General features: G+C 45.4%; 1 protein-coding gene across 14 annotated transcripts in view; it reads right to left on the bottom strand.

Moving 5' to 3' along the window:
* KALRN (kalirin RhoGEF kinase) overlaps window positions 1-12,982 on the bottom strand; it is a 695,559-nt gene that overhangs the window by 49,160 nt on the left and 633,417 nt on the right. For all 14 annotated transcript variants that reach the window (XM_069555992.1, XM_069555980.1, XM_069556000.1 and 11 more), the window contains 7 exons: window positions 10,804-10,870; window positions 8,778-8,881; window positions 8,532-8,601; window positions 8,126-8,212; window positions 7,472-7,564; window positions 6,661-6,711; window positions 5,711-5,788 (listed from right to left, as the gene is read on the bottom strand). In XM_069555992.1, the coding sequence (XP_069412093.1) occupies window positions 5,711-5,788; window positions 6,661-6,711; window positions 7,472-7,564; window positions 8,126-8,212; window positions 8,532-8,601; window positions 8,778-8,881; window positions 10,804-10,870 (550 nt within the window). The remainder of the gene's footprint in view (window positions 1-5,710; window positions 5,789-6,660; window positions 6,712-7,471; window positions 7,565-8,125; window positions 8,213-8,531; window positions 8,602-8,777; window positions 8,882-10,803; window positions 10,871-12,982) is intronic.

Genomic DNA, 12,982 nt, shown 5'->3' with positions numbered 1-12,982 from the left:
ATGGAGGTAGGAACACACACACACACACACAACACACACACACACACACACCCCCCAGGGAAATGATGGAGGTAGGAACACACACACACACACACACACACACCCAGGGAAATGATGGAGGTAGGAACACACACACACACACACACACACCCCAGGGAAATGATGGAGGTAGGAACACACACACACACACACACACACACACACACACACACACCCCCAATGAGTTGGACCTCTCTCTTCTATTATTTCAGGCTGGTGAAATTCTGAGGCCTTCATCTCCTGCTACAGATCAGCAGGTACAGCTGAGGTACTATCAATAGGTTCCCTTATTTTATAAGCTGGTAGATATTTTTTGGGGGTCCTGGAATCCTTCTTATAATGTTTCCAGTTGCCAGATCACTTGACACCCAGTCTAGGAGGTAGAGCATATTTGGTTTACCAGTTCTAACCAGATTTTCAGAGATACTGTCACATTTTTCAAGGGACTCTAGCCCAAGCCAGCAAGTCTTTATAGACGCTACTGGAGAGCCTTGCTTTTTATACCGTTCAGCAACAAGAAGATGCTGCCATCTGAGACAGTGACCAGAACGCTGCCTCTAAACTATACTCTCAGCTGACAACTTTGGTCCTTTAATGCAAATGTGGGCTATTCTCTGCACATGATGCCTTTTTCCAAACATTACCTAACACACGAGCTATTTTCCTTTCATGTTCCTGAGAAATGCCTGCCCTTTGCTTGGATCATGGTCCTTACTGTCAAGGTCAGCAGCCAAACAGACTTATCTCTACCCTGGTCCAAAGTTAATATTAAGCCAGTGACCAGCTCTAAAAGCTCTATTAATATTACATAAGAGCCTGACCCAAGAGTTATAGCTCTGCCAACATTGAAGGGAAAGCTAAAGGATGTAAAAGGGAGGGAATCCAAGTGAAGGGGTTAACTTCTCCCTGCCCCAGAGCCATGCACTTCAGAAGGAACGGTCCTTCCCAGTTAGCAGAAGGAATGCAGAGCAGACTCTCTAGGACTTGATCAAAAAAGGAGATGGTGGTGGTTGATTTCAAAAAGAAAATAATTCCACCCTCCTGTATATGTCCTTCTGTGGACACATGACCATGTACAATATGGTTCCTGTGAAGTCTGAGTGGGTCAGAAGGCACATCGGATGCCCCTCCTGTCAGAGTTCAGTTCCTCCAGAGACCAAGAGAAATTCAAGTCAGACTCTTGCTCAGAAAAACACAGGGAACATGAAGGGTGAAGGGTGAAAGGAATCATTTGGCTTGTTCAGAACACCCTCAGACCTGGCATATTCCAAGCAAACAAGTGTAAAATGTCATCCAGTGTGACTTAAGAAACACCGTGTGAAAACTTGAGATGTATTTCTGATGCATGGCCCTTCTTCTCGAATACCTCGGGCCTACTGTGGAGAACAGGAACCTGTGAAAAAAATTAAGAGCAAAAAGGACCCTCTACATAGTTCCCGATCACAACAAAGTGATGAAAATCAGACAGGGACAGCAGGATGGGCCGTAAGGGCAGAAAGGACCAAAGAATTTGGCTCAAAACCATCATGAATTGAACTCATTAACCCAAACCTGAATATTACACTTCCTAACCTCACATATATACCAGTTCGCCTTATGTCTATTTTATTATAGTTTAGCCAGAAAGAAGAGTCTCTTGTTTCCAAAATGAAAAATGCAATGTTACAAGATTACTGGGAAACAGGATTAGAAAATCCAAATCTTTCTCTGAAGGGTTCAACAACAACTATAAGCACCTGTCAATAACTGTGTTAGTTTCAGTTTTATCATATTAGTATTTAAAATAGACTGTCTTTAGTTGGAAGTGGTCAAACAAGAGATGGCAAGAGTGAACGTCGACATTCTAGGAATCAGTGAACTAAAATGGACTGGAATGGGTGAATTTAACTCAGATGACCATTATATCTACTACTGAGGGCAGGAATCCCTCAGAAGAAATGGAGTAGCCATCATGGTCAACAAAAGAGTCCGAAATGCAGTACTTGGATGCAATCTCAAAAACGACAGAATGATCTCTGTTCATTTCCAAGGCAAACCATTCAATATCATGGTAATCCAAGTCTATGCCCCAACCAGTAACACTGAAGAAGCTGAAGTTGAACGGTTCTATGAAGACCTACAAGACCTTGTAGAACTAACACTCAAAAAAGATGTCCTTTTCATTATAGGGGACTGGAATGCAAAAGTAGGAAGTCAGGAAACACCTGGAGTAACAGGCAAATTTGGCCTTGGAATGCGAAATGAAGCAGGATAAAGACTAATAGAGTTTTGCCAAGAAAATGCACTGGTCATAGTAAACACCCTCTTCCAACAACACAAGAGAAGACTCTACACATGGACATCACCAGATGGTCAACACCGAAATCAGATTGATTATATTCTTTGCAGCCAAAGATGGAGAAGCTCTATACAGTCAACAAAAACAAGACTAGAGCTGACTGTGGCTCAGATCATGAACTCCTTATTACCAAATTCAGACTTAAATTGAAGAAAGTAGGGAAAACTGCTAGACCATTCAGGTATGACCTAAATCAAATCCCTTATGGTTATACAGTGGAAGTGAGAAATAGATTTAAGGGACTAGATCTGATAGACAGAGTGCCTGATGAACTATGGAATGAGGTTCATGACATTGTACAGGAGACAGGGATCAAGACCATCCCCAAGAAAAAGAAATGCAAAAAAGCAAAATGGCTGTCTGGAGAGGCCTTACAAATAGCTGTGAAAAGAATAGAAGCAAAAAGCAAAGGACAAAAGGAAAGATATAAGCATCTGAATGCAGAGTTCCAGAGAATAGCAAGAAGAGATAAGAAAGCCTTCTTCAGTGATCAATGCAAAGAAATCGAGGAAAACAACAGAATGGGAAAGACTAGAGATCTCTTCAAGAAAATTAGAGATACCAAGGGAACATTTCATGCAAAGATGGGCTCGATAAAGGACAGAAATGGTCTGGACCTAACAGAAGCAGAAGATACTAAGAAGAAGTGGCAAGAATACACAGAAGAACTGTACAAAAAAATTCTTCATGACCCAGATAATCATGATGGTGTGATCACTCATCTAGAGTCAGACATCCTGGAATGTGCAGTCAAGTGGGCCTTAGAAAGCATCACTACAAACAAAGCTAGTAGAGGTGATGGGAATTCCAGTTGAGCTATTTTAAATCCTGAAAGATGATGCTGTGAAAGTGCTGCACTCAATATGCCAGCAAATTTGGAAAACTCAGCAGTGGCCACAGGACTGGAAAAGGGCAGTTTTCATTCCAATTCCAAAGAAAGGCAATGCCAAAGAATGCTCAAACTACTGCACAATTAAACTCATCTCACACGCTAGTAAAGTAATGCTCAAAATTCTCCAAGCCAGGCTTCAGCAATACGTGAACTGTGAACTCCCTGACGTTCAAGCTGGTTTTAGAAAAGGCAGAGGAACCAGAGATCAAATTGTCAACATCCGCTGGATCATGAAAAAGCAAGAGAGTTCCAGAAAAACATCTATTTCTGCTTTATTGACTACGCCAAAGCCTTTGACTGTGTGGATCACAACAAACTGTGGAAAATTCTGTAAGAGATGGGAATACCAGACCACCTGACCTGTCTCTTGAGAAACCTATATGCAGGTCAGGAAGCAACAGTTAGAACTGGACATGAAACAACAGACCGGTTCCAAATAGGAAAAGGAGTACGTCAAGGCTGTATATTGTCACCCTGCTTGTTTAACTTATATGCAGAGGACATCATGAGAAACGTTGGACTGGAAGAAACACAAGCTGGAATCAAGATTGCCGGGAGAAATATCAATTACCTCAGATATGCAGATGACACCACCCTTATGGCAGAAAGTGAAGAGGAACTAAAAAGCCTCTTGATGAAAGTGAAAGTGGAGAGTGAAAAAGTTGGCTTAAAGCTCAACATTCAGAAAACGAAGATCATGGCATCTAGTCCCATCACTTCATGGGAAATAAGATGGGGAAACAGTGGCAACAGTGTCAGACTTTATTTTTTTGGGCTCCAAAATCATTGTAGATGGTGACTGCAGCCATGAAATTAGATGCTTACTCCTTGGAAGGAAAGTTATGACCAACCTAGATAGCATATTCAAAAGCAGAGACATTACTTTGCCGACTAAGGTCTGTCTATTCAAGGCTATGGTTTTTCCAGTAGCCATGTGTGGATGTGAGAGTTGGACTGTGAAGAAGGCTGAGCGCCGAAGAATTGATGCTTTTGAACTGTGGTGTTGGAGAAGACTCTTGAGAGTCCCTTGGACTGCAAGGAGATCCAACCAGTCCATTCTGAAGGAGATCAGCCCTGGGATTTCTTTGGAAGGAATGATGCTAAAGCTGAAACTCCAGTACTTTGGCCACCTCATGTGAAGAGTTGACTCATTGGAAAAGACTCTGATGCTGGGAGGGATTGGGGGCAGGAGGAGAAGGGGACGACAGAGGATGAGATGGCTGGATGGCATCACTGACTCGATGGACATGAGTCTGAGTGAACTCCGGGAGTTGGTGATGGACAGGGAGGCCTGGCGTGCTTTGATTCATGGGGTCACAAAGAGTCGGACACCACTGAGCGACTGAACTGAACTGAACTCTGTTTAGTTAACAAATGAAGTTTGGCTATAAACTAACAGCCACTTATTAAGCTTAAATCAGGAAAGCCAATTTGCTCTTTTGAGATTCATTTTTTTGGGTTGAACTGAATCCCCGCTCCAAGTTGCATGTTAAAGTCTTAACCCCCAGTACCTCAGAATGCAACCTTATTGAAAGACAGAGTCTTTATAAAGGGAAACAAGTTGAAGTGAGGTCATTACAGTGGGCCCTAGTCAAATGATTGATGCATTTATAAAAAAGGGAAATTTCCACAGAGGTCTGTACAGAAGGAAGATGATCTGAAGACACAGGAAGAATGCCCTCTGAACATGAAGATGGCCATCCTCAAGCCAAGGAGGGAGGCCTGAACGGGCCCTTTCCTCACAGCGCTCAGAAGAAACCACCCTTGCCAACCCCTTGATCTCAGATTTCCAGCTTCTAGAAACGTGAGATGATGTATTTCTGTTGTTGAAGTCTACAGTACTCTGGTTATGACCACCCTAGCACACTAATTCTGGTTATGGAGGCCCTAGCACACTAGCATATTCAATTGAAACCCAAATCCTGGGTACATCCAGCTGTTTCCCCCAAGGCTTGACTCTCTTTGTCAAAGAATAAAATGTGAGGTTTTAGAGCTTTAAACATCTACTTAACTAAAAAGCCAGCCACTAGGCAGACCTGTTTATTAGAACCAGGGGAAAAAAGGGAAAGGAAAAAAAAAAAGTGTTCCATTTCTCCCTAGTTCTACTCCCATCACATAGTCCTGCACTCCCTCACATTCCCAGCATTTCTCAAGTAGGAAAGAAAAGGGAAGAGGTCATTGGCAGGTCCATGGCTATAAAGAATCTTGGGTCTTTCCACCCCCCTTGGAGTTCTGACTGCAGCTTGGTTGACCTCCTATGACTGGTCTATTGCTGGAAACCCTAAATAGGTGCATCTTCTAGGCCCATGAACCAGAGGGGCGCAGGCACAATGGCGTAGACAGCAAGTGAGACAGAGAGGGTGGGCACAAGGCTTCAAAGGGAAGCCTGGGCTCCTGCTGCTCCAAAGGGAGAGGGCTAAGAAGCCTTCTTGAGAGCTCACCTCAAAGCCCTGCAGGCGTCCCAGGTTCATCATGTCATTGCAGCGTTTTGGAACAAGGCACATTAACTCCACTGCTTTCTGTGGGGAAGAAAAGCAGCAGTCATAGCCAGGAGCAGCACTTGGGTGGGGGGGTCAGGACAATTCCATACTGGAAGACTGAGGCCTCCTGGTGGCTTCTTGATCCTAGGAAAGGACACTGGTCCCTACTGTCCACTTCAGAAGAGAATGGATTTCCTGTTCCAGTTTGCGGGGTGTTGGTCATCCATGCAGAGGCTCCACATGAATCAGTGACCACATGCAGGAAGGAGGCTTCGCAGTCCATCCTTTTTCTACCTTCCTGCATTTCTTTATCCATTTGCTTTCCTTCTCACATTTTCTTTCTTCTCTTTGTTGCTTTCTGGCTGCCCAAGCAACAGCTTAGCCTTGCTTGTGAAACACTAGAGGTTTTAACCTAAAATAACCTGCCAGAATGGTCTGTAACCACTCTGGCTTAAAATAATCCCCATGGTGACGTTGTCTCAAAGGACTTCACTTAGAGAGTAATCCTCGGGGCCCAGGGAGGGAGTGAAAATGGAATAATTTATATGTCAGCTTCAAACAGTACCTGGATTCATGGATAAAGCTGTACACTGAAACACTCAATCTCTGCAGGATGTTAGAGAGCTCAAATGCCACCCTTTCCCACCACATGTCACTGGGAGCCACAAAGAGAACATCAGTGGGGCTAAGCTCTGCTCTGGCTCAGGTTTGGATTCTTGTGTTCTTGATAAACCCTCAGTGTGCTCCTCAATGCTTGGCATTCCTCATCCTGCTGGGCAGCTGTCTGCTAGGGGTTCTGCTGTCTGAGTTGGCCTGGATCCTCTATCCTCCAGAGCCAATACTTCTCCTTTAGAGGGAGACATTCAGTACTGTCCCATGAGAACCACCAGCATTACAAGCAGAAAACTCACCTCAATATCTGAACACTCCAAGCCAGCCTTCTCGCTGTATCTCAGGAAGTCCTAGCAAGTAGGGAGGCAGGGAAGGGTGAGGGGAGGGTAAAACCAATTAGGAAAAGACAGCACTATAAAAAAAACGAAGTATCATAAAAACCAAGATGACACCCAGAAGACTCTTCCCCAACAGAGATGGCAATGCTTTGTAGTAGCTGAGATATGAAGTTACGAGTCACAGTAGACACAGAAAAAACATTCAAAGATTCAAAACTATGCGTAGAGGGGAGAGGCAAAGAGGAGAGAGTGACTGAATAGGGACAAAAGGGGAATGATGACGAGAAGGAATGGAGACAAGACAGTTAAATATCTCTTCCATTTGCCTTATATTTCTCTAAGACAAGTCAAATTAAACAACTTTAAAAGGTAACAAACGGTCAAATTTTAGGTTTAACTCTTCTGAGGTTTCCAGGGTTTTTTTTTTTTTTTTTTTGCATTTTCTTTCTTGGTGAATTCTTCTCTGATTTTATGCTCTTATAATTTTTTAGTTTTTAAAGGTACCAAGTCAGTTGGTGACTGCAACAACGTAAGAAAGTGATTTGGAAAAAAGAAAATCAAATAATGACCAAATTTAAAGGCAGGAACAACAGGCATGCAATTTACTTGAGGGCAAAGGTGATGCAAATAACCAGCAGGTAAGGTAAAAACCCATATAGGCCTCCCATAGGAAAAGTGTGATGGAGACAGAACCTTGAGCTGACCTGCTCCCTAACTCAGAGCCTGACTAAGACCCTGCTCTGGCCCTGAGTGGTGCTCACAGACCTCTTACCTTGAGGAGCAGTTGATATTTTGTTATTCTCTGAATGGGCTTGATAAGGAAGTCGCTAAGTGTCAGCCTTTGATTTATCTCTTGTTTCACCTCCTGGAACACAAGGGAGCTATATTACACAAAAAGGAACCAAAGGATTGGGGTGCTCTGGTTATGGGTTCAAAGGAAAGGAAGGCAGGTCTTTGTGTTTGCCAGGAAAGGTTTAGAATCTACAAAGCACACGATGGGTAGAACTGCCTACACAATAGTTCATTTGTTATTAACACATAGCCTATGAGGGCCCCCCGGGAGGAGGAGGGCCCTCAGCAGTCTCCAGGGCCTGGTGATGAAGACTGGGGGCACAGTGGGCTCCGGGGTCATGGGAGGAGGACCGGAACTTCTGCAGCAGTCTTCCAGTTACAGAGGCGTTCTATCAGCAGGGACTCCAGTCCACTCATTGGGCTGCCTCCGCTCCTCTCCAGCAAAGGGACTCGTGAGAACTTAGCCAAGAAGCTAATTAATGGCTCTGAGGAGGCGGCTATCTCTGTCCTGAGGGATGGGCAGTGCTGGCTGGGGGTCACCAGGCGATGAATGACGGCTGGTATTCCTGAATGGCTTGATCTTGGCCTGAGTTTCTTGCCCCCACCCTGGTTCAGCCAAAATCGAGCAGCTTACCTCAAAGTAGGCATCATACTCGGCGACGATGTACTCAGAGCGCGGCTTGTTCTGGCAGTACCACACGTAGACGTGCAGCTTCCGCTCCTGCAAGGGAGGGAAGAGGGGAAGGCGCTCAGGCCCCTGGGCCGCGCCGTCAACCTGAGAGCGCTAAGCTGGTCTAAGCATGGAGAAGAGGACACAGATCCAGTTCACGCTCTGGAGATGCACCAAGGCGGCTAAACATCAGGGACAGAGGAGTAACCTTAGTGGGCAAGAGCCCATCTTCCAAACTGCCAAGGAAGGGAGGAAAAAACCCAGCAGCTCAGGAAGGGATGAGGAGGAAGAGGAGAGGAGGGAAGGGACTGCAAAATGCATGCACCTGAGCCTGGCGGGGGGGAGGGGTGGGGCGCGGGGCAACACTCACATATTTAATAAAGAGCTGTGCCAATCTGTCTTGCTCCTGGATACATTTTTCCAGTTCACCCAGGAAAACACTAAAGGAGGACGGAGAAGAGAAGAAAGCCACGTTCTTCAGAACTGTATTACTTCTCAATGAGGAGATAAATGACAGAAGACTTCCCCCAGACTCTACCCCTAAGGTCAGATGCGGGAGGATGGGAGCGCTCCAGGTTCCAGGACACCCTGAACCTCAGGGCGATGCAGCACTTACTCCTTATGCCAGTCATAAATCTGGTGAATATTTCCAAACACGATTTTATCCTTTCCTCGCATGTCCTCGGGGACACCCTTTTCTTCTATTCTCTTCATGAAACCCTGCAGGGTGGAGGCAATGGTGAGTAGAGCATTTCAGAGAATATTTCTGGACCAAGGCCCACCCAGAAGCCTGGAGGAAGCCCATCCTCTGTGTGAGGAGAAGCCCTTAAGGGCTTCTGTGGTTTCTTACCACTCAACCAGGACTTCACCCTTATGCAGAGTGAGAGACAGAACTTTCTGAAGTTCTGGGTCCCTTTCTTTGTCTCCAGCCCCCTTAAGAAAGCAGGACAAAGAAGATATAGTTGGCTGTTCCTCTCCTGTCTCCCAATCCAAATTACGTCTTTGAAGGCTTAAAACTAGATGTGTCTGACCTAGAAATAAGTCTTAATATGTGAATACTTCAGCTTCTGTAACTGGAGAAGGACATGGCAACCCACTTCAGTATTCTTGCCTGGAGAATCCCATGGACAGAGGAGGCTGGCAAGCTACAGTTCATGCGGTTGCAAAGAGTTGGACATGACTGAGTGACTAAGCACAGTACAGCTTCTGTAAAGTGCTAGCAAATATAATCTCATTTCAGCTTTAAGTTCCAATGTTGTTATCAGCAGCATTTGTCCCATTCAAAAGATGAGAAAGCCAACGCGTGGGGGATTATGTGACATGTCTAAGTCATGCCACTGATGTGACTGATCCCTGGACCTCAGGCTCCAGACTCCCAAGCCCACCACTCCCAGGCTGGACTGCCTCTGGCAGCTGCTACGCCTTTAGCTGTCCCCATCTCACCTTGGAGAAGAGGATAACTTTCCTAAGTTAGAATTCAGGCCCTCTGTATGCCAGGTTAGTCTGTTTATCCAAGGTTCGGGATAGGCAAATGTGTGTGTATGCGTGTGTGTGTGTGTATTAGTTGCTCACTGTGTCTGACTCTTTGTAACCCCATGGCCTGTATGAACCCCTAAATCAGCAGGCTGCCTAGGACTGGGATTTATAGACCCAGCGCAAGGAAGCAGCAAGTGAGTTAGATATCAGGCATCCACCTTGTTAGACTTCACATCTTTTCGTTTAAGATGATTAACCACAGGGCTCTAAGCCATCTAAATTATCGATTTACTTTCTTATACCTTCTCATCCATGTGTCTAAATCCCTCTAAAGTAAACCCCTATGGAGAGAGAATTGTTTTATTTACTATCAAGTTGACTCAACTGTGGACCTGCCAGTCTTGCTTTATTGGTGGTTTTTAGTTTGTCTGTTGGCTTGGTAGCAATATGCTCTCCTTAAAAATCTAGGGAAACACAGAAGCCCCGAGGTTTCACTAACAGTGACCTGCTTGACCTGCTGAGTGCTCATGGTGGCTCACAGCCACGAGGAATATATGTCCATATATTTCTCATACACACACACACACACACACACAAATATGGGCTTCCCAGGTGGCGCTACTGATAAAGAACCCACCTGACAATGCAGGAGATATAAGAGATATGGGTTCAACCCCTGGGTCAGGAAGATCCTCTGGAGGAGGGCACGGCAACCCACTCCAGTAATCCTGCCTAGAGAACCCCGTGGACAGAGGATCCTGGCAGGCTACGGTCCATAGGGCCGCAAAGAGTCGGCCATAACTAAACTGACTTAGCACACGTGCACACGTATTTATGACTAGTGTATACGTTGGTTAAATACCAATGCAAAGCTCTAGAGACAATGGCTTGGTTACCTAAAACAAGGTGAAATGGATTCAGGTCTAACCAAGAGGCTGCAACATTTGAGGCCCTACATCCCCCTAAATCTCCTACAGTATTTCAAGGGGAAAAGGTTAAAAAAAAAACAAACTTTGTGAAAAAAAAATCACATATTGTATTCGATCTATCATTTTTAGTTTCATCTCTGTAAACACCCAGGGAGAGTAAAATACCTGGGAGCCCAGGTAGGCTCCAATATCCCCCTGGCTGGGTGACCACAGACATGTCCTGAGCCAGGTACTCACCTCCACCACAATCCCCAGGTCCTTGACATAGTCTTTCTCTGTCTGTACCAGCTCATTCAGGACAAACCTGAGCAAGAGATTAAGAACAATGAGGGCTCCTCTTCACTGTGAAGCAAGAAATCCTCACATCAAAGTTCACAATAAAGTTACTTAGGAGTCTCTACGACAAGACCACCCAAACCCACACTGAGCACTCTGGGGGAGGTGCTGGCTGATGCCCCCTGGATGAGAGGCCCCCACTGGTGAGGAGCTGAGGGCATCCAGGCTGAGAGGGCTTTCCCAGACGGCAGCCATGCCAGAAGAGCGACACTTACAACCTAGCACTTGTCTTCTTCCTATTGTTTATAATCCCTCCTCCCTCACCTATGACTGAATAACTGTACAACACAAGGAGGAAGGAATAACAGCCACTTGGGCAAAACTGAGTTATGAAAGCTTTGATCAGCATGAGACTTCTTCTCCTTCGTGTCAACTCTGTTCTTTGCTTAACCAGAGAGAAAGACATTTGTTTGATAAGCAACCTTTGGGCCTCAGGACACTCATCAAGTGAAGTGTTTGAGATACAGAAGCTACAATTATTCAGATAGGTGTCCATGGTAACCAGCCTGCAAAATCCCCAGTCAAGGCCAGAAAGACTGACTGAAGCCATTCCCTAATCACCATTTTCAGTGTGGCCATGTCCCCAGCCCCAGCAGAGGTGGGATTTAACCACCACAAGGATCTTTACTTTCTTGGTTTCTTTCTTGGTAATGATTTCTTCCTCTTAGAGCATTTACTTTGTGCTTATGAGAGGGTAAGTACCGTAAGCCCTGGTTTATGCAGATATTGAGACTGTGGCAGTATTGCCGAAGATGGCAGTGTGAGAGGCAGAGATGGGATCTGAACCCAGTTGTACGAGAGTTCAGAGACCACTCTTTCGCTGTTGCCTGCTGCCTGGCTAAACTATTCAGACTGGCTCTCTGGAGTCCCTGAGGCATCAAACCCAAACATTTCTTTCTGTCCAGACAGTAAAGAGCTGGACATAAGGCAAGTATGGCTGTGCACAGAGGCAGGGTAGCTGTATGCAGCCTACTGGATTCTGACTTGTATCCCCCATATTTGAAAGAGTTCTGCCTGGAGCCACACAGCTCATTTTTGGCCTGAGTGGGAGAAGGAATCAAGTTCTGGGACATCAAAGAGGGGCTGCAGCACAAGGGTGGTAGCCGTTCTAAGCCTTGGAAGCAATTCATCTGAAATTTTTGTCCCATACAGCGCAGAGAAGCCACAGATCCCTGGGCCTGGAGCCCCAGGGTGATAGGGAGGAGGCAAGGGAAACACACACTTCTTTATCAGTGTGCCCAGCACTTCCAACCAGCTCCCTCGCTCTGATACACACAATTACGGGTTTCAGGCCACAGGAAGGAACTGGCAAGGCCAAATAAAAGCATTTAAATATACTGGAGCACAGACTGAGTTACTGCTTAGAAGAAAGTGGTAAAAAGAAAAACCACAGGAAAGTTAGAGTGGGAATTTGGGGCTGGAAGGGCTCTCTGGGGAGGAAGTCCGGCTCTCCGCCTCTGGATGGTATTTCTATCCTGCTGACATCGAAGGGTATCCTAGCTTTCCAGCCTCTAAGAAAGGGGATTGGACTAGGCGCTGCTAGTGGACCTAGCATCTCCTCCCTCAAAGAGCTGATGAAACACTTGAAGAGATAAGGACACAAAGAAAGACATCTGAAAGGGACGTAAAAGATTTATGCTGCCTGCAATTGAAGGCAGTGTACAATCAACTGCCAAATAAATTGAACTGATAATGAAACAATTTTTTCATGCTCAGTTCTTCTGAGTAAAAGTTATTTATTAATTATTATTATTATTTATTTATTCATGGGCCTCCTTTATAGCTCAGTTGGTAAAGAATCCACCTACAATGCAGGAGACCCCAGTTCGATTCCTGGGTTGGGAAGATCCCCTGGAGAAGGGATAGACTATTCACTCCAGTATTCTTGGACTTCCCTGGTGGCTCAACTGGTAAAGAATCCGCCTGCAATGCAGGAGACCTGGGTTTGATCCCTGGGTTGGGAAGATCCCCTGGAGAAGGGAAAGGCTATCCACTCCAGTATTCTGGCCTGGAGTATTCTCCAGGACTATACAGTCCATGGGGTTGCAAAGAGTAATACAAAGTAAATGTTATTCTTTGG

The sequence above is a fragment of the Ovis canadensis genome, chromosome 1, assembly GCF_042477335.2.
Source record: "Ovis canadensis isolate MfBH-ARS-UI-01 breed Bighorn chromosome 1, ARS-UI_OviCan_v2, whole genome shotgun sequence".
Lineage (NCBI taxonomy): Eukaryota > Metazoa > Chordata > Mammalia > Artiodactyla > Bovidae > Ovis > Ovis canadensis.
The sequence above is the reverse complement of the archived record's forward strand: the minus strand, read 5'-3'. Positions and strand labels throughout refer to the sequence as shown.